This window comes from Pseudorasbora parva, chromosome 11 (assembly GCF_024679245.1).
Source record: "Pseudorasbora parva isolate DD20220531a chromosome 11, ASM2467924v1, whole genome shotgun sequence".
Classification (NCBI taxonomy): Eukaryota; Metazoa; Chordata; class Actinopteri; order Cypriniformes; family Gobionidae; genus Pseudorasbora; species Pseudorasbora parva.
In genome coordinates this window covers 26,916,282-26,938,894 of record NC_090182.1, presented here as the reverse complement: position 1 = coordinate 26,938,894, position 22,613 = coordinate 26,916,282, and the positions used below count along the sequence as shown (strand labels likewise).

At 36.5% G+C, this 22,613-nt stretch overlaps 1 protein-coding gene across 1 annotated transcript in view; it reads right to left on the bottom strand.

The window, feature by feature from the left end:
* Nucleotides 1-14: 14 nt before the first annotated feature.
* Nucleotides 15-22,613, bottom strand: part of arhgef6 (Rac/Cdc42 guanine nucleotide exchange factor (GEF) 6) — a 38,568-nt gene continuing 15,969 nt past the window's right edge. The window contains exons 10-22 of the mRNA XM_067457631.1: nucleotides 16,024-16,162; nucleotides 15,874-15,933; nucleotides 13,480-13,626; nucleotides 12,538-12,624; nucleotides 12,337-12,418; nucleotides 9,864-9,979; nucleotides 9,593-9,772; nucleotides 9,142-9,162; nucleotides 4,420-4,513; nucleotides 3,393-3,479; nucleotides 3,189-3,288; nucleotides 2,966-3,020; nucleotides 15-2,884 (exon numbers count right to left, since the gene is read on the bottom strand). Coding sequence (XP_067313732.1) covers nucleotides 2,762-2,884; nucleotides 2,966-3,020; nucleotides 3,189-3,288; nucleotides 3,393-3,479; nucleotides 4,420-4,513; nucleotides 9,142-9,162; nucleotides 9,593-9,772; nucleotides 9,864-9,979; nucleotides 12,337-12,418; nucleotides 12,538-12,624; nucleotides 13,480-13,626; nucleotides 15,874-15,933; nucleotides 16,024-16,162 — 1,291 coding nt within the window. The 3' untranslated portion in view covers nucleotides 15-2,761. The remainder of the gene's footprint in view (nucleotides 2,885-2,965; nucleotides 3,021-3,188; nucleotides 3,289-3,392; nucleotides 3,480-4,419; nucleotides 4,514-9,141; nucleotides 9,163-9,592; nucleotides 9,773-9,863; nucleotides 9,980-12,336; nucleotides 12,419-12,537; nucleotides 12,625-13,479; nucleotides 13,627-15,873; nucleotides 15,934-16,023; nucleotides 16,163-22,613) is intronic.

The window sequence follows — 22,613 nt, the reverse complement described above, 5'->3', positions numbered from 1 at the left end:
CAATCAGATATAGCTTATTAACACGATGTTATTTTTATTAAAACAATTCCTTACTGAAATGATGACAAAATAAAAACATAAGCACAAACAAATTATAGATATACAAGCATTTATATTGCATAGATCAGCTCCACAAAAAAATAAAAACTCGTGTTCTGCAGACATGGGCACTTTTAAGAGAGGAAACTTACGTGGACATTCTTCAACCCTCATTTATGATCTCCTGAAAGTGCTATTCTTTTTTTCCTGACACATTCTTGACATCACAAGGAGAAAGTGAAGTTCTATTCATTGATATCAGTAGGAACCTCTAGCAAATAGCATGTTTCCACATTGTATTATGCATACTCGCATAACCTACTGACCACTTCAATCTCTTCCACATAATAGGAGTTTCCATAACAACAACAATAATACAATCCGGGTTAACACTTTAAAATAATATTTAAGGCTATGTGTAAGACATGGCATGCAAGGTTAATTGCTGGAAAACAATCGCGCACACAAACATGAAACAGATTTACACAGTACCACAGTAACAGAATTATTTTCGTGCACCTCAGAGCACATCTTATTGCCTATTTGGAAGAATATATTATACAGAATACTCTTTCCAAGAGAAAAACTGGCTCTTGAATGAATGCACAGCAATTGTAACCAGTCGCATATTGCATTGAATTGCCACAGCAATGTTCCGGAGGTGACCGCTGGTGAGTTTAAAAAGAAAAAGGAAAAACTCCCCACCCAAGTTCTGCTGATCTTTACAGCTCTTTGCAAACATTTATTCACTGCTTAAGATGGAGAATGTCCCCAGCGATAAAAAGCATTAATTACGGTTATGATTCGTTGAAAGGTTTAGCACTCATAGCAGACATTTGTGTAACGGGCTGTGTAATTACTCATTCGATGTTCAACTTGTTACAGTTAATCTAGCAAGAGTTCAAGAAAAGAAAGCTGTACCATAAATGCCACGCATGAGCATGGCAGAGTATAAATGAGTAAGAAAATGTATTGCACTGCACCTCTAGTGCATTTGCTGATGGGGAGCAGTTTGCTGGGGGTGGGGAGAAATTGAACAAATTGGGTTCCAACTGCATTTTTTTTTCATTCAAATGAGCCTCCAAGATCAAGATATGGTAAGCGAGGGACAAATATCAGTGCCTAAAGTACCATATGTTTCTACGTACACTCGGTTTTCGGGTCCTAAAAGGGCCTCCAGTATCAAACATAATGGATTTTTTTTTTTTTTGGTTTAAGATGCATATGAAATAGTTTTAAGCCTCTGAAAAAAGAAATTAAAATTTCTAGTAACACTTTACAATAAGGTCTTTATTTGTTAACATCAGTTAAATGTATTAGCTAACATTAAATCATTTGCAATACATTTGTTACAGTAATTATGATTTTTAAAGATAATAAATACAACTGTTCATTGTGTATAAACTAAAGTTACCAGATACAACTTTTGATTTAATTATGTATTAATAAATGTTAAAATATACATTAACTAAGATATTAGATTAATAAATGCTGTGGAAGTACTGTTCATTCTTAGTCCATGTTAACTAGTATGTAAACAAATGAAACCTTATTGCAAAGTGTAACCCAATTTCCTACTGTATGTTTTATCATAAAAAGTTTAAATGGTTCTTTTTGCCATATAGTATCTATGATATATACATATTTATACTGTTTACAAGTATATACGATATACATACATTATATGATGTATTGTATTAGTAAGTATAGCATTATGAACATGACTATTTCTGACAACTATATCCCTGATAGCTTAACACTAGTGATGATTATCAGAAGCATGATTATGTAATATATAACAGCTGTTTTAGAAATACTGTGCACCCATGCTGATGTGAGTGACTGTCTGGGGGGAACACTTCTGGAATACACTGAATCTAAACCTACAGTCCAATGACATATTACAGGAGGAAATTTATTCAAAACCATCAAACTAAAAGGAAAATCCGAACTCATTTCAAGATGGCAAGTAGGGCATCTCATGTCTATCAGGAACAAACCACAAATCTCAATATTGTTCATTTGTGACCTAAAAGCTACCTCAAGCAACAAAACCATTTTCACATTATAAAAGCAGAAATAGGGCTGAAAAAAACAATACTTGTGGATACGGTGGATTACTGTAATGTTCAACCACAAATAACTTTTCCAACGCCATTAACAGAATATATTAACTTGTGCAATAGCGGCTTGAGTCGGAATGCTGTTAATGGGCTGGACGTCATTGGATTACTCTAGTCCATGACCAGTAACAGTCAAAGTGAGGCAGATATTTGTTCAGTTCAAAAACAACAGATTCCACCCTTTTTTCTGTGATGTTTCTTCTTGGAGTGCTTGAGTGAATCGGAAGTAAAAAAACAAAACGTTGAGGACTGGACAGTTATCTGAAGTTTTCCAAATACTTCCGAAATAAGCAGTTCACTTGGTTTTCTAGAACAGCCATTTTGTTCTTAGAACGTCACATCACAGGAGCGTGACGCAAACCACACAGTAATATTCTTCCATATGGCGAGAAAAACAGTCGATATTCTCATCAGATCTTGTCCTTTTGATGAGAAAAGGCTAAAAAATCCCCAACACGGTGACTTTCCAAAAGCAATGTTCAGTGTAATGTGATGGGAAAAAAACATTAAAAAGAAACATATTTGTGAGGACGAACACAGACACAGAAACACATACATGCGCATGGCGAGGGGAAACAGGAGAGCGTTCAGAGTGTTCTTTAGTGACCTCCTTCATCCCAGGAACAGTCATTCTTTTGCTTGGCCAACTTCTTGACTACACGCTCCAGCTCCTTACGGGACTTCTGTTCCTCTTCCAGACACTGCTTCATCCATTTATTCTCCTACATTCATAAACACAGCATCAGAATATTACACCCCTTATAGTTCAGGCCAATAAAAAGTTGCATAACTTAAAATCTCACCTTTTTTAATTCATGGACTTCATCTTTCAAAGCATAAACAGCATCAACAAGACTTCTGTAAAACAACACATTAAAGCATATTCAAAGGAAAGCAAAGCATTTCACAGAGGAAATAAAGTACATATACAGTAGCAATCAAAAGTCAAGACTGGAACAATTTAGGGTTAAAAGTTAATTCTTTTAAGGCTCAATTCTGCATGTGTTATCAGACGACTGAACATACTTCTCCTCAATGATCGTCTGGCCATTGCTCTTGATCTCCTCAACAATGATCTTCTCTTCTTCAGGAAGCAGGACCTGGGGGACGCACTCCTTACGCACAGCTGTGCAAGCAAATCATAGCTTTTAATCTGGCTATTACACTGTATTAAAGTTATTAAAATATCAGTATCTTAATTATCCAGCACATATGACAGGCAGGTCTAACCTGTGGTGGATTGGTGGAGACTGGCTCCGGTGCAATAGGCCTCAATCACTTTGAGGATTTGGGCATCCTCCTCTAGAGCTGCTGTGCCTGTCAATCAAAGAAATAACAATTTCAGAGGATGAACCACCAAAATATGATGTACTTCTATTTGTTTGTATATGCAAAAAGTTGAGAAAGCTGCTTGTTTGATTTGATTCACCCAAAAATGAAATTGATGTCATAAATGACTCACTCTAATGTTGTTCCACACCCATAAGACCTCTGTTCATCTTCAGAACACAGTTTATGATATTTTATATTTAGTCCGACAGCGTATCTAAGTGTAGGCACACTTTACTGTCCATGTCCAGAAAGGGAATAAAAACTATCAAAGTCGTCCATATGTGACATCAGTTAGTTAATTAGAATCTTTTGAAGCATCAAAAATACATTTTAGTCCCAAAATCACAAAAACTACGACTTTATTCAGCATTGTCTCCTCTTCCTTGTTTGTGTTCAATTCTCAAATAAAGATTCAAACGGTTATGAACAGCGTATTGATTCATAATTCGGATCGCCAGTGTCACGTGATTTCAGCAGTTTGACACGCGATCCGAATCATGAATCAATACGCTGATTCATGACTGTTTGAATCTTTATTTGAGAATTGAACACAAACAAGGAAGAGGAGACAATGCTGAATAAAGTCGTAGTTTTTGTGATTTTGGGACCAAAATGTATTTTCGATGCTTCAAGATATTCTAATTAACTAACTGATGTCACATATGGACTACTTTGATGATGTTTTATTCCCTTTCTGGACATGGACAGTAAAGTGTGCCTACACTTAGATACGCTCTCGGACTTAATGTTCTGAAGATGAACGGAGGTCTTACGGGTGTGACATGACATTAGGGTGAGACATTAATGACATCAATTTCATTTTTGGGTGAACTAACCCTTTAATTCCACCACTACCAGGGGCCATTTTTTGTCATATTAGTTTGTGGAATTAAATGTTTTTTAATTATTATTTTAAAATACCTACTTTTTCTAATCAGGAACTCATCATCTGATGGTTTTCTGTCAGTTTTTCTCTTTGGGAGGAACTTCTTTATAGGTCTGGGGCTTTTACTAGAGTCCTGAGGAAACAGTCTGGTGTTAATGAAGAAACAGCATCTGCCGAGCGCTAAATAAAACCACAAAACTGCAGCTAGCAGACCTTAATTTGTGTGCAAATCCCAAGCGTAGATGCTAAGAAATAAGAACAATAAATAGTAGCTTACATAAGTTATGACGCCATTCAGGCTAATTTAACAGCAAATTATCAGGGACTCATAAATAAAAACAATCTGCGGTTGAGACCCTTGTCTGTTCGTGAACTAATTATTTTAGTCTGAGTCATTTGTTGACTTTGTTACAGCAATGTCACAAGGCTGCCGCCACCGATTTCTCAAATGCTAACACTGCAGAATGAGTCATCTAAATTGGATTCCTCCAGAAGTTATTTTAACTTAACTTAATTAAATTGTTTAAAATACTTTTTTTTATTTTTAAAGTCTAATCTTTTTTTTTGTTGCCTGCCATGGTTATAATTGACAGCTTTAATAAATATGATGATATGGACTTGATGAATGGGTTTAAATTTTCTTTTTTGAGATTTGTCACTGTCAACAAGTCAATTAGTCACAGCTTTAGCAAGAAGCCATCAAGCAAAAGAAGTATAAAAAATTATAAAAGTTTTTGAAGGTTGATGGATGAAGACTGGATTGCTTTTTTTGTTACGAAATATGCACATACAGTAAACACGTGGCATGCTTTATGCCGAATACCGTTTTTAGTTTGTATGTTTTACTCATTGCATCAAAGTGAAAGTAAATGGTGGAAAGAACTAAAAGCAAGCATGGACTTGTTCACATTGTGTAGTACTATTCATTACTGATGAATCAATACCAACAGAAGTGAAAGTGAAAAAATATTAGGGAACTTGTGTACAATATATTACAGCCCCGAGATACAGAGAAAGTGAATGAAGTGCTCAGTCTCTCGAATGATTTTTTTAAGGGATGTTACCCTAACCTAGATAACAAATATGAAAAATATTTAGTCTGGAAAATGACGTGACAATTAGCAGCAAGACCTGGTTTAGGAAAAGTCCATGATACCCAAAAAATGCCATTAGGCAATGCGGTACTGGTTGCTCAGAGTGCCGGTACATAAAACAGAATCATGCAGCATTATTGTAAAATAATATTCCTTCTTATGTTGACAAGAGCAGTGCCCTTAACTAAGAGTTGTGCGTCATTTTAACTAAATGGCAGACACTGATTCTTTTGAACATCTAAATTCAGCTTGCCGTCAATATAAATTATCTCGGGGCTTTGATCACGTAAGAAATTACACATTGTCACTTATTAAACTGCACTTCATGTTTATTGCACATTGCCAGGTACACAGATAACTTTTTTATTCTTCCATTATACTCCTGGATATGTATGTACTATCATTGCTGAGAAAGCCTTTCATCGACTTGAATGGTCATATTTGTGCAAAGCAATAAAATGTATGGGCTTAGGTCAATATTTTATTGATATGGTTAAAGTGATGTTTTCCAACCCTTCGGTAACGTGGCAACAGCTAATCCCCCCAGAAATCACTCTAGATAGGCTGCAAGACAATTCATTATCCCAAAATACATATATTTTTTCCCCCTGGAACATTGCCACAGGTTATTAGAATATCACCAGATATAGAACCAATTTAAATGTGCTGTTATTTTGTGCTGTTCCAATCTGAAGCTCTACCTATTTCTATAAATATTCAATTGATTAATGTTTAGCAAAAAATCTAGTTAGAATTTATAATGGGAAAGATATTCACATTATACTCAGTGTAAGTCACTTTTATAAAAGCTAATAAAAATATCCCAATTTAACTATTCGTGAATTACAATTACAATTATAACACATTATAATAAGCAATGGTCAAATAAATATATACACTCTATTGCCAAAAGTATTGAGAGCGCAAACATTATTTAAAGTGACACTCCGCCAAAGTCAAAACGCAAACACCATTTAAAGCAGCACTCCTTTGTGAAAGGGCAAACATCATTTAAATCACCAGATCACATTTAGTTTTAGTAGTATGATTATTCAAAGCATTTTAGATGGTTCATTCTTACATAGGCTACTGCATTAATAGCGGGAGAGGCAGGGCATAGCAAGCACGGGGAGAAATGCTGCCTGCATTGAAAGCGTGAGTAATGTGTGAGGGAAACATTTTTTTTCAATGACATTACTTCAATAATTGTCTTATTACTAGAGGTTTAACAATACACTCGTGTCACGATTCGATACGTATCTCGATACTGAACTCACGATACGATATGTATCCAGATATTTTAAGCCAAAATAAAGTATTTCTTTTTTTTTGTACTTTTTTATTATTATATAATATTATTATTTGTGTTTTATTATCAGGACCAGTGTTGGGTGTAATTAGTTACTAAGTAATTAGTTACTGTAATTTAATTACTTTTCCCTTGAAAAAGTTAAGTAAGGGATTACTCTTATTTTTTCTGTAATTTAATTACAGTTACTTCTGATGTAATTGAACTAAATACTAAATATAATTATACATAATTCAATAGTGGACTTAACATCAACATTTAAAGTCTAACTTTAAAATGCATGCTTTTATGTATCCTTCTCACATTTGTAATACTTTGGTCAGTTAATAAGAGTAATTTATGTAGTTTTATAATGTGTATTTGAATGAATTAAAAGAGCACTTTTTATGTCTAACCTTGAATCGGTTAACTCGAGGTATATATATATATATATATATATATATATATATATATATATATATATATATATATATATATATATATATATATATATATATATATATCCTGATATAGGATTTAGAAAGTAATTAAAAAGTATTTAGTAATTAAATACTTTTTGGCGGGAGTAATTTGTACAGTAATCTAATTACACTATTGAAGATGTAATTAGTTACTAGTAATTAATTACTTTTTTAGAGTAACTTACCCAATACTGATCAGGACCCACCAATATTATATATTATGTAAAGTTGTTGTATGATTCGATGTAATAAAATTATTAATGTAATAATGTATGTCACAAACTCTGCACTTAAATTTTTTTCCCCCACACACATTATTCACTCTTTATCATCTTGCCTGCTATGCCCTGCCTCTCCCGCTATTAATGCAGTATATAAGAATGAACCATCTGAAATGCTTTGAATAATCATACCACTAAAACTAAATGTGATCTGGTTATTTAAATGATGTTTGCGCGTTGACTTTGAGGAGTGTCGCTTTAAATGGTGTTTGCGCGTTCACTAAGGAGTGTCGCTTTAAATGGTGTTTGCGTGTTCACTAAGGAGTGTCGCTTTAAATGGTGTTTGCGTGTGCACTAAGGAGTGTCGCTTTAAATGGTGTTTGGGCGTTCACTACGGAGTGTCGCTTTAAATGGTGTTTGCGCGTTGATTTTGAGGAGTGTCTTTAAAGGAGTACTTCAGCGCTGGGAAAATAAATCTGTATTTAAACTGGGTCATTAATGTATTAGACATGTGAAATTAATTTTTAATTTAGTGCTTTTTAGACTGAGAAAAGACAGAAAACTTATTTTTGTCTCATGGGGATAAAAGACAACAATTCCCAGAATGCTTCACTGCCCTACGAGGCCACTCTCAAAGCCACCGCTACTGGATTACTGAATCACTGATCACTTTCCCACCGCGACCACGTTCATTTTCATAAAATCAGTTCAGTTAGAGAACAGACACTACATATATGAGGAGGGGAAGCACAATCATTTGACTATACTCCAGGGTTTCTACTGATACAAAGCCATATGCTAATCGTGGAAGTAACCCTTTAAATAATGTTTGCGCTCTCACTGAAGAGCCAGCGCATGCACTTCAGATGATCAATGCAATCCGCCACAGCTTTAATCGCAAGAAAGCTCGTCAAAATGACCGCTCTCAAACTGTAAAGGTTTAGCTCATGCAAGAATTTTAATTCTGCATTTTTAAATCTGTATCTGGTGAATGTTTACATAGACCAATAATACTAATAATACTACTACTAATAAAAAAGCATAGACGGAATGGAAATGAAACAAGCAATCTATAATTGACTTCTAAAGGCAGTTTTGCCCATTCAGTACTTTACTTTTATGCCATAATAAAGTAATTTCTTTGAGTGACTTTTTATTATTTTGATTAATGACATTTTATGCAATTAATGAGTTTAAATGTGATTAAAAAAATTGATAGCCCTATTTTCCTATAATATGACATTTTTTTGTGATAAGTATTCACAACACAAGCAATTTATTCATGCAGGAAAACAGTTGGTTGGGTTTGTGGGTATACAGATTAAAGAAGTTGAACTTTGATATTTGAACGGCAGGATGTGTTTCAATAAACAGTGTTTACTGCCTGCCAACATTTTGCCATTGTATCTGAACTTTCTTCCAACTAATAATTAAACACAACATAGCAAAGACCATAAATGATGATTAAATGCAACTTGAGCAAAAATCATTGCAGAGGAAGGAGAAGATACAAGGCAAACAAAAAACACCGGAAATGAGTAGCTTACCACAGAACAAAAGAGAATAAAACAGAAAGGCAGGGATACAGCGTGCAACACCAGTGCTAGCCAAGCTCACAGACACGACCACACGCGTACACACACACACAAAACGCACAGACTCACATCTACTCTTACCTTCAGGATATAAGACATCCTCTAAAAAAGCAGAAAATGGAGAGAGAATAAAGATGTGTATGAGAATAAAAGAACAGCCTGATAGGAATATGATGGAAAGATCAGTGAGAGGTGAACATTAATCGATGCAGAGAAACAGAAGATTTCACATGCTTTTAACGAGTCAGAGAACACCTTCATGAGTCGCATGAGAGATGCAGTGCACATTAAAGAGAAATTTGAGTGAGCTTTGGGTAGTGTTAGCTAATATCCAGCTCGAAGACCACTAAACATTCTACCTAAATCTGAGATAACATCTCCACCGCAACTTGTGGTGAGTATGAGGGTGGCTTGCAAACTTACAGTCAAAGTAGCTATATAAGCATCGGTTTCCTGTTAGGACCACCAAGAATGCAGAGGTAAATTACGCTCCCACTCAAAATTTCTTATGACTATTTTCCAGACAGCATACCTCTTTATATCCTAGTGCAGCGGAGGGCTTGAGGGGTGGCGCTGGTCTCAGGCAGCTTAGAGACCAGGGCTTGGTGACCTTGGGGGGTTCGAGAGGGCCTCGGTTAGCCACAGGGGTACCGAAACCATGCAAGTGGTGTGACGATGTTGCAGTCATGGCTATAGTCTTACCCTCAACACTCTGCAAAATGCATAAGAAAAGAATGATTCACCTGTAGGAGTACATGATTGGGACTAATGGAAAAAAAATTGAAAGTGGGCACTTTATTGACCTTCAATATTGTTCCCACTGGACTTCCTTCCTTGGTGTAAGCATGAAGATGTTCTAACCACTCTAGCTGCTCCTGTGAATTACTGCAGAAGACCATGGTGCGATCTATTGTTCCCCCTAAAAAACACAACCAAAGAATCATCTGCCAAAGGGAAGATACAATGAGAACAAGATAAACTTGATAAGGTTTGTTTGGAAAGTCCCAATGAAAAAAATTTGTCTAAATTTTTATGTTTTTAGTGAAGTCTCTTATGCTGGCTAAATTCATTTAAAGGAAGTACAGTATTTTCCGAACTATAAGTCGCACTTTTTTCATAGTTTGGCTGGTCCTGCGACTTATAGTCAGGTGCGACTTATATATCAAATTTAATTCATACTAACTGACAAGAATGAACATATAGCCACGAGAGGGCGCTCTATGCTGCTCCTGTAGCCTACCCCTGAAAAAAAATGAAAAACTCTTAACTGAAATATTAACTTAAAGACAACAACTTAGAAAGACTGAACACAAACAAAATGCCGCCATAAAGAAAATCTTATTCTGCAAATTACAAAATGCATGTAGTAAAATATGCAGCGGAGAACGATTCACACAGCGTTTGTCTCGCGCGGCTGAGCCTCTCCCGGCAGAGAGTTTAAGCATCTGTGGACTAGGTCCTTCAGCTCTGGTCATCTTGCTTACAGTCTGCGATTAGCTTTCTTTCTTTTCTTCATTACAATTAAAGTAACCTCTGCTTTTTGCCAGTCCCTCACAAATTTCTAACTCACTTTAAACTTTCTTTATTCTGCTCGGTTATGCATGGTGAGCGGGCACGAGCGAGTGTACGCGAGTGGGTGCACGCATGCGCGCACGGCTCCCGCTCTGCTTCTGCCCTAATGCGACTTATAGTCCAGTGCGACTTATATATGTTTTTTCCCTCTTCATGATGCATTTTTTTGACTGAAGCGACTTATACTCCGGAGCGATTTATTGTGAGCGACTTATAGTCGAGAAAAAAACGGTATATGAAAGATTGTGGCCAAAACTGGTACTGCAATCACTTTCAAATGACTAGAGCGGCGTATCCCGTCTCCCTCTCCCCCCTGACTCGAGGTTGCCAGATAGGCTGCAGGATCAGCAGAAACGTTTGTAGCTGCAGCTGTGGTAACTAGAGCAGATCTGGCAACCTGGATGCCAAAACACTACTGACTTCGTGATTGGTAGATCGGTGGAGGGCGGAGCTTCAGGCCAAAACACAACATGACAACTTCAACATCAGTTGAGGGCTGCAACAACAACTTTTAAATTACAATATCCTCTCCGGACTACTGTTGTCAGTGATATTAAATATAAGTATTTGAAATCAACATGATATCTTAATGTCTAGTGACATATCAGGACCATTTCATGATTAATTGAAATACATTTCTTACATACAGTTCCTACTAGTATTGCAAAATGTTTTTATAAAAACATTTCTTATCTTAAAATATATATATTTTTAAATGCATTCATCTGATGGCAAGGCTAAATATTCAGAAACCATTACTCCAGTTTTAGTCACATGATCCTTCAGAAATCATTATATTTTGCTGATTTGGTGCTCAAGAAACATTCATTTTTTCATCATATTTGAAAACAGTTGTGCTGCCCAAATTATTGTGGAAACTGCGATACATTTTTCTCTTAAAAGAGTCTTTTATGAACAAAGCAGTTATTTCAAAAAGAAATTCAAACATTTGTAATATTATATGGCTACGTTCATACTGTAGGAATTTGGGATTAGAATTTACTTACAGGTGTGTCTCGAAACGTGTGTCTGTAAGAACATGCAATGGGAGTAAAACCCATATTCAGTAACCACGGCGACAATGACCGAAATAATATCAAAGATGACAAAATCTAATCACTTTAGACATGACGACAGTCCAATGGAGCAGCAAGCTCATCCATTAAATCTTTATTAACCAACAGCAGCTTTTATATCTGTGTGGAGAGCGGAGCATTTGAGTCGAGTGTAGACCACAAAACTGACGGGAGTGGATCTGAAAAGCTTCAGATGACACACACAGCTCATATCTCTGTCGCTGTACGTTACTGAAACCACAAATGAAAACTGCTGTGTGGTTTATATTAATTTACTTTTGATTAACTGAATGCATCCATGTAATAATTTTATTAAAAATCTTTAAAATATTATTTGAAATTCTTCCAAATTCCTTTTTTTCGTGTTCTACCAGGAATGTTTGAAAAGACCAAATTTGAAAGTTTGAAATTGAACAAATGACGACAATATTTGCTTGGATGAACTGTTCCAGTAATAAAATCACCTGCACATGCTCTCTACTTGTTAAACTAAACTACATCGCTGGCTGTTGTTATAAAAACATCAATGAAAAAAAAAACAGCTATAATGACAGTTGAGTGTATATTGGTCTGTGACCTCTCAAAAAGACACTCCACTAAAACCATGTTTACATGGACTGAAACAAACCTGTGATCTCAAAGGCATAATGGCCTGTGTCTGCATCTTCTGCCTGTCTGGTTACAGTGGTTCCTGTCAGTGGCAGACGTCCCTATGAGACGAGAGTGTGACAAATGAGAGCACTGCATTTGACTTTTTCATTAATAACAGATGATGATTATGTTTTTGGATGAACACAACTGAAAAAAAGTGGGGGAAAAAAACCCTCACCTGGTAAATGAAACCACTCATTCTTGGGCTGGCAGACAGTATGACTATTACATTGGGAAACAACATGAAGTATCGCTCTTCTTTCTCCTAGAAAAATAATAATAATAATATTTTTCTTTCAGTAAATATTTTCTTCAGTACTTCTGCACAATTGACATGAATCACCACTACTTAAAACAATCACATTGTTCATGGCACAGATGCAGGTGTATGGCATTACAGCACCTTTACAGCAAACAAACACAAACATCAAATGTCTCTATGTTACACACGTTTTTGGATTGGTGAACGGCTTTATTTTTAGCTACATTGATTACTCAAGAATCACGATTAACAAATATCATACCTTATTTCTAGCAAACCAAGATAAATTTCAGCTAAGCAAAAGAGAGAAAGAGAAAGGAAATACATTGAACAGAATTGGAGGGAAATCATTTCTAATGACTTTAGTAAGTAAAATACTTGCATCATCCTACTAGGTTTCCTTCAGCAAAGCCCTACTGATGTTGTCAGGGGCCTCTATCAGACCCCTCACACACCACTGTTTCCATTAACCAAATTCGGAGGGGGTTTAGGTTCAAGTTAATAACGGCTTAGGTGACCACATATGCAAAACTTTGCAAGTGGGTTTGAACTGTTGACACTTATACATTTTCCATTCATTAGCAAAAACAAAACCTACGTGGCTCTGGCCATTTGGTTTAAAATACCCTGATCAGCACTTCCATGCAAAATATCCATGTTTTGCACATTTCGGTTAATCTTGACAAAATAATCACTACAGCCCCTTCATAGTTTATTTCAAAATTATGGCAACATGACCAAAACACCTAACGTGCATTTTGCACAAAATAAACAGTGATATAACCACGCTGCTGTGAAAACAACATGTCAGGTTTAGATGCCTCACTGTTACTTCCTAGTTCTCACCCTCTTCCTCACCTCATTTGAGCTGCTCTGCATGTGGACCTGTGACATGTAGACCACCTGACCCAGTGACTTCATGCTGTCCCCCTCCCAGCCCCGCACTGGCTCTGACAAGATCTGCAACTCCAAGTTCTTTCTTTTTCGCAGATCTTGACACTGAGTCTGAAATACACAAAGTTTAATTAATTCAGTGAAACAAGAATGAATGGGGAAACACACACTGAAAATGGAATATTCGAAAAAGCATTTTGTAACAGTCAAGAATTAAGACTGAATCACGAGTCTTAATGAGTTACCATCTGTGATTAAATATCACTGAAGTATAAAACACTTAAAAAATATTCATAATTCTCTGAAGAAATGTCTCAATAAGAACAACACGAATTTTTTGTTCTTGACATTTCTTATTTATCTGAACACTTTTCAGAGGTCCCGCTCACGATTGTGGACGGACACTGTCTTATTGGCAAATACCCAGCCCTGAGCGAGTTGTACACAGTCCGCCATTTTCTCCAGACTGGAGCAGCTGTAGCGACAATAATGTCTCATAAACGATTGAGGTGTTTTGTTGTTGGATGTAAGAGTAAACAGTCTCCATGTACACCTGACATCATAGCCACTGAGGACTCAGTGGATTAGTTTTATTTTGGAAATTTATCTATGGGTTATTTTGAGCTAAAACTTCACATACACACTCTGGGGACATCAGAAACTTATTATAAATCTTGTACAAAGGGGCATAACGGGTGCCTTTTAATACTGTCTTCAGTGTCGCATAATTCTTTAGAGATTATTCTAATATGCTGATTTGGTGCTCAAGAAACAATTCAAGTTATAACAATAATCATTGTTGAAAACATAAATGTAATGCATTTAATGTAATGTATAAATAAATTGAATGCATTCTCGCTGAAAGCAAGTACTTAAAAAAAATACTTTTGAACAGTAGTGTATGTATAAAATATTTTGCATGTTTTATTGCCTACAAGTGTCTTTGATAAGTATCTAATAACTTAAACACTGATAAAAAATGCGTTACAATGATTTTAATGTCAAAGTTTAATGCCTAATTATTTTATGTCTAATGTATAGGTATATTCAGAAACAGATTTAATTTTAAAAGGTCAGTTCACCAAAAAATGAAATTGATGTCATTTATGACTCACTCTAATGTTGTTCCTCACCCGTAAGACCTCTGTTCATCTTCAGAACACAGTTTATGATATTTCATATTTAGTCCGACAGTGTATCTAAGTGTAGGCACACTTTACTGTCCATGTCCAGAAAGGGAATAAAAACATCATCAAAGTCGTCCATATGTGACATCAGTTAGTTATTAGAATCTCTTGAAGCATTGAAAATACATTTTGATCCCAAAATAACAAAAACTACGACTTTATTCAGCATTGTCTTCTCTTCTGCGTTTGTTTTCAAACCTCATGATTAACTCATGATTTTGAACTTCATGATTCAACCGTATTAACTCATGATTTGGATCGCCAATGTCACGTGATTTCAGCAGTTTGCCAGTTTGACACAATTCTAATTAACTAACTGATGTCACATATGGACGACTTTGTTGATGTTTTTATTCCCTTTCTGGACATGGACAGTAAAGTGTGCCTACACTTAGATACGCTCTTGGACTAAATATAAAATTTATTAAACTGTGTTCTGAAGATGAACGGAGGTCTTACGGGTGTGGAAAGACATTAGGGTGAGTCATTAATGACATCAATTTCATTTTTGGGTGACTAACCCTTTAAAAATATATCATCTTAAATGGTCATTTTGGAGTAGGCGGTCACTTTTCCAAATTTAAAGGCGTTACATTCTTGTTCCTAACTGAAGCTTTATCCTCAAAGCAAATTACAATAAAATATGCAAATGAACTCATCAGCAATTACAAGTCAACTGAGAAAGCATAGGTAAAAGGGGGAAGACCAAATCTCCATGACACCTCCACTAGTGAGATCTAAAGTATGAACATGGGGCTCTCCCCTTACCTGTCAGAAGAAAAAAAAGAAACTGAGAAAACACACAAAACTGTTCCACAGAACTCAACGAGTAAAGAAATCACCTACTACTATATTTTCGATGCTGAGACGTCTGCCATTACCTAACGAATGACTCATCTTTTGTCTTTTTTTATCTTACGGAGACACTCTCATAAACCTTAACCTTTACATTTCATGTAACAGCAACATCTCTTCCAACCTGTAAAGTGCAGCGAACCTGCTGTGCGGTTTAGAAATGAGGGGAAGAGGGAATTAGAGAGAAAATTCTTGCACCATGACAGGAAACACCTCACAGTGGTCAAAACCATGAGAAGTCAAAAGTAGAAATGGCTTTAGTTGCCACACAAGTACCCAGATTAAATGGCAAATATGACAGAGAACTGACACATACCACTAGATTTTTAAAAGCAACTGTTGCTTTGAGAATATCACTGTAATCTGGATGCGCTTCCTACAAGAAAAAAAAGAGAAAATCTGTAAATATTATATTATAACTTATAAACACTCATGGCCATCCATGACCTTAGTAGCTTGTCGTTACCTCCACATGTCGCTCAAGTTCCTGCAGGAGGGTGGGATACTTGTCGAGCCGCATGAAGGGTTTGCTCAGGCTGGTGGTCAGGGTCAGAATACCAGGAGCACTGGCACCCTGACTCTCCATGAACTTGTCCAGCTCCTCACTGTTCATGGAAAACACAGGTTTGTATTTATTTGTCTTTTCCAGACAATTATAATCAGCACATCTGTGGCATCAAAACAGTCTTCCCCTTTATATAAATAACTGCACAATCTATTTAAATAATTCATCATTTAAAAGCAATGCACAAAACTTACTACACTACGTATTAGCTACATATAAATATACACTACAGTTACAGTGCCTTGTGAAAGTATTCGGCCCCCTTGAACTTTGCGACCTTTTGCCTCATTTCAGGCTTCAAACATAAAGATATAAAACTGTAATTTTTTGTGAAGAATCAACAACAAGTGGGACACAATATTGAAGTGGAACGTATTTTATTAGATATTTTACACTTTTTTAATAAATCAAAAACTGAAAAATTGGGCGTGCAAAATTATTCGGCCCCCTTAAGTTAATACTTTGTAGCGCCACCTTTTGCTGCGATTACAGCTGTAAGTCGCTTTGGGTATGTCTCTATCAGTTTTGCACATCGAGAGACTGAAATTTTTGCCCATTCCTCCTCGCAGAACAGCTCGAGCTCAGTGAGGTTGGATGGAGAGCGTTTGTGAACAGCAGTTTTCAGTTCTTTCCACAGATTCTCGATTGGATTCAGGTCTGGACTTTGACTTGGCCATTCTAACACCTGGATATGTTTATTTTTGAACCATTCCATTGTAGATTTTGCTTTATGTTTTGGATCATTGTCTTGTTGGAAGACAAATCTCCGTCCCAGTCTCAGGTCTTTTGCAGACTCCATCAGGTTGTCTTCCAGAATGGTCCTGTATTTGGCTCCATCCATCTTCCCATCAATTTTAATCATCTTCCCTGTCCCTGCTGAAGAAAAGCAGGCCCAAACCATGATTCTGCCACCACCATGTTTGACAGTGGGGATGGTGTGTTCAGGGTGATGAGCTGTGTTGCTTTTACGCCAAACATAATGTTTTGCATTGTTGCCAAAAAGTTCAATTTTGGTTTCATCTGGCCAGAGCACCTTCTTCCACATGTTTGGTGAAAACGACACTTTTTATGGATATCTTTAAGAAATGTCTTTCTTCTTTCCACTCTTCCATAAAGGCCAGATTTGTGCAGTATACGACTGATTGTTGTCCTATGGACAGAGTCTCCCACCTCAGCTGTAGATCTCTGCAGTTCATCCAGAGTGATCATGGGCCTCTTGGCTGCATCTCTGATCAGTCTTCTCCTTGTATGAGCTGAAAGTTTAGAGGGACGGCCAGGTCTTGGTTGATTTGCATTGGTCTGATATTCCTTCCATTTCAATATTATCGCTTGCACAGTGCTCCTTGGGATAAAGCTTGGGAAATCTTTTTGTATCCAAATCCGGCTTTAAACTTCTCCACAACAGTATCTCGGACCTGCCTGGTGTGTTCCTTGTTCTTCATGATGCTCTCTGAGCTTTAAACGGACCTCTGAGATTTAAACGGACCACAGTGCAGGTGCATTTATATGGAGACTTGATTACACACAGGTGGATTCTATTCATCATCATTAGTCATTTAGGTCAACATTGGATCATTCAGAGATCCTCACTGAACTTCTGGAGAGAGTTTGCTGCACTGAGAGTAAAGGGGCCAAATAATTTTGCACGCCCAATTTTTTAGTTTTTGATTTGTTAAAAAAGTTTAAAATATCCAATAAATTTCATTCCACTTCATGATTGTGTCCCACTTGCTGTTGATTCTTCACAAACAATACAGTTTTATATCTTTATTTTTGAAGCCTGAAATGTGGCAAAAAGTCGCAAAGTTCAAGGGGGCCGAATACTTTCGCAAGGCACTGTAAATTGTTTAGGGTCAGTAAAATTCCATCAAAAGCCTGAAAAGATGCATCATTCTCCACAAAAAACATTAAACAGCCCAACTGTTTTCATCATTGATAAGAAATGTTTCTTGAGCAGCAAATCAGTATATTAGAATGATTTCTAAAGGATCATGTGACTCTGAAAACTGGAGTAATGATGATGAAAATATATCTACAAAACACTAAAGCTCCTGAACTTATGCATATGTTTCAAATTTGTTGTACCAGAATATCATTAAGGGTTTTAAAGAAAAAGAAAAATATCATTAAGGTTAAAAAATGTTCGATCAGTTGATCAACAACTGAGAATAAAACGTCCAATTTACTGCCAAAGACTTGCAAGATAACCTGATGAAAGAAGGGAAAAAAGCATTTCAATGCAGAATATAAGAAGAACACTAGACAAGCATGGCCTTCATGTTGTGACATATTGCAGAATGCCGCTTTTGACCAAGAACAACATAAAAGGCAGACTTGAATATGCTAAAATTCATTTGGATAGACCTGTGGAGTTCTGGAAGAATTTTGTCTGGAGTGATATGACCAAACTGGGACTTTTTGGACCCATGGAACAATGACATGTATGTTGCAAAAAAGGCAAAAGTAGTCGAACATGAAGAAGGTCCAGTCTTGTTATGAGGGTGCTTTGCCATTGTAGGAAGTGGAAATCTTGACTCTGTGATGGATATCATGAATTATTTTAAGTATCAAGCATTTTGCCAAATATGTTGATGCCTTCTTTACAGAGACTGAAGCTCGATAAACAATGAACTTTCCTGAAGAAAAGTCATCCCAAAGTAAATCTAAATCTACTTAAGCTTGCTTCAGGGATCAGTCATATAATGCTATTGAGTGGCCTGTACAGTCTTCAGATTTAAATCTCTGGTGGAATTTGAAGAAAGCAGTGGTAACTTGAAAACCAAAGATTTTCAGTGATCTGGAAGATTTTTCACACAATGAATGGGCCAAGATTGCATTAGACAGGTAACCGAAACGTATAAACACTTACAGCGAGCATTTTTTGGAGGTGATAAAGAATAAAGAATTATGCACAAAATGTGACTTTTGGGGGTTGAATAATTTTGAATGCCTTTGTTAAACTTTTTTTCATAAAATGTTTTTCCTGGCAGCAAAATGTCTTGCAGGTAAAGGGGGATGAATCATTTCAAAATGCTCTAAAACTTAGGGGTTTAAAATGTATGTTTTTGCATGATAAAATAATACTGTAAAAAAAAAAAGGGATTTAATCGATTTGCAATCATGTCAATGCATTCTCATATAAACATAATACAAATGTTTTGGAGAAGGTGACAGAATGGGTGTGAATCATCTGAACACATGCCTTGAGTACATGATCAAACAATGGAAAATGCTGCAACAATGCTGCAGAGATATGCGAGTGAGCAAACAATCAAAAGTGTCTTCTGCCTCCATCAGCATAACCACAGCTATAGATATCCTGTTGGGTTAGTGCTGTTTCCTGTGTGTTTGAGGCATGCCGTTTCACTCTCTCCTTCTGTCGTGGAGCATTCTTAGGTGGAAGGAGAAAACTGACAGAAACCTTATTGTAGTTCATCATACAGGAAGTGTGTAAAATGTGGCTCAGACATTTCTGAATACTTGTGAAGTTTACAAGCACAAACCAATAAAAACACCTTGAAATGGAAAAAGGGCAGCAGTGTAAAGGCAGAAGGGAGATTTGCTTGTTTAGTCACTCAACTCAATGAAATGTAGGAGAATCAAAGCTTTTAGTGACACCTGGTGGTTCATCTTTATACTTATACTACAGCAGAAAACGCTGTACTGTATACTGACAGATAAAGGCAGTGTAATTTCTGTGACACTAGCACCAAACAGAGAAATATTTTGTACGTGCCATAGAGCCAGAGTTTTAAAACGTTTAGGAAGTCAACTTATAAATGGCACATTCATCTGGGATAGGAGGAAGATTGACTTGAGATCAATAAATGTACATGTGAAATATTGATTGGAGACAAAATATTTTGCAGCCTTTTTTCTGTATCATCACTTTCAACTCTTTTGAACTTGTACGAAGGGCGTTTGCTCTAATGAAATATGTGGAGATGTGCTCAATATAATGATTATTCTTTGCAGCTTTTTTAAACTACATTAGACTTAGCAATTAGCATGTCAGAAAATGTGAAGTATTAGTGTATTTTTAGAAATTATATGTCAAATTACCACTAACACATTAGCATTCAAAATAATGTGAAATTATTTCCACAGATAATCAACACATTTACATATAGCACATAAAAAAAAAAAAAAATCTCATTAGAACTTGTGTCAAAAAAACAAGTTTTAGCTTCCTTTAACCATACTTAATGTGCTCGGTATGTGCGTTGATTAATGCTTATATGTGAATGAAAAGTCTAAATTAAAGGGGTCATGAAATGTGAGATTCAATTCTGTACCATTAAAGGGGTCATGAACTGGCTTTAAAAATAAAATAAATAAAAAAATACGCTGTTGCCTGAGGTCAACTTATGCCGTTTGCATGATTTTTACATTGAAAAACATCATAATGAATAAGTAATAGGCTATTTTTTATCCTGGTTTTGAGCCTTGCTCCTGGAACGCTTTTTATGGGCATGCCGCATTGAAGACTTGGAAGTAAACGCTCATTCCTTTGATTGGATAACAGTTTTGCCTATTATAATGAGCTTAGACTGCCACGTCAGTCAGTACACATGGGGAATTGTTTTGAAAATGTGTGGAAAAACAGCAACCGGAATGATTTGCCCGCAGAGCTCACAAAATGTCTATATCAAACAAACACAATAATTTCTCTCTCATTCACTCGCAATTAATTGGAATGTTTTTTTTTTTTTTAACTTGGACCACTCTGCCCTCCTACATACTTCCGCTCAATTTACATTTTCCTTCAGTACTACGTCTGGGATTGTGGTGTATTCTTAGGTTTTCCCTGAACAAATTTTTACCGGTCCAAACAGCAAACAGAGGACGATAACATTGATGTTGTGCGCTAGTTTGAGTTGTAGTTCAGTAATGGTGGCGGAGAAATATGCGAACGAAAACCATTCTCTCATTTACAAACGAAACCACAGTGAAATGAGGCAAAGAAATGTGCAATGTCTTCCCCACGTGAGCTGGTTCTTCATTAAAAATTAAGTTCAACACATTATATTCGAATCCGAATTAAGCTTCTACAGCAACTGTGTTATTACACACAGGGCCGGCGTTTGCTATAGGCGAGCTAGGCGGTTGCCTAGGGCGACAATTGTGTTAGGGGCGCGAGCGCGCTCTAGTGCCGCCCATTACATAGAATACGCCCGAGCATAGAATCGGAACAAGCGAAATACAACATAATGTTCATTAAACATGATCATCATAGGGCGCCCCCTCAGCCACACGTTTAATTACTTATCAACCTGATTATTCAATTGAATTGATGGTGATTATTGATTATTTGTTTAGGCATTAGGTCAGGCAAGTGCTCATCTTGTGCGTTCATCAAAAATGAGGCGTCTAAACCCGCGGATTTACAGGGACGGAAAAAGAGAAAAAAAGAAAGGAAGAAAATCGAAAGAAAGCCCAGTATAGAGGTTAGTCTTCTTATCTCAGCCAATAAGTTGTCAAACAAAATAAAATTACTTAGTATCAATCTTATCAACTAATATTTATTTTATAAATATTATTAATATTGTTACTAAGCTATCACTTGCTAGTTTTCTACATAATTACTATACGTATTGCAAACATAACTTCACTGACAATAATCTACAATAACCTACATGGATGTCATTTAAATATCAAAAGTCCAGTTCGTTATAAATATGGATAACGTATGCATGTAATTTATGAAAAATAGCCTACAAACGCTCTCTACGTGGGCTTCGAAAGGAAATAAATACGGACTCTCGTTTTTTTTTTTTTACTGGAGCAGCCTAACGATGGATGCCATAATATTTACATTAAACACAAATATGCTGTGTTCACCAAATTCTTTACAGTGGCTGTAGTGTAGTGGTAAGGCGCATGGCATCAAGATTTGATGCAGATCGATCAGAGGTTCGAGCCCACCTTTTGCCACACTCGCTCTATTCCCTTTTCCCATCACAAATCAGATCGGAAAGGCATTTATTTTCAATAAAATGAGAAAATGTTTGAAAAGTGGAAATAAAGTGTCGAACATGTTTAATAATACGTTTTTCTTGGTTAGGGGTAGGCCTAGGAAAACAGACATGTGCTGAATTAGAATAGAGACGATAAAAGTGAGTGGAGTGGGGTGGGGTGGGTTTAGACCCACATATATATAGACCCATGAGTGCGGAGCCTGCTAAAATTCGAACTCATGGGTCTATATATCACATAACAGTCGCTTCAACCCGCGGACGTAGAAAACAACCCGCGGAAAAAACGCGGACTTGGCAACACAGTGCAGTTAAACTCTGTTGACATTTGACAATGCGTTGCTTCGCTGCTCTGATTGGTTGTAGGTCTATCCAATTGAGGTCTTTCCTGGTTCGGTTGAAACACGCCCCATAATCACAGCCCAATGGAGTTTCAGACTCATATTGTGACTAGAATTGAGTATGACCACGTCAGGCTAGTGTTTTACTGCACTCTGATGTCACAGGGAAGCACAT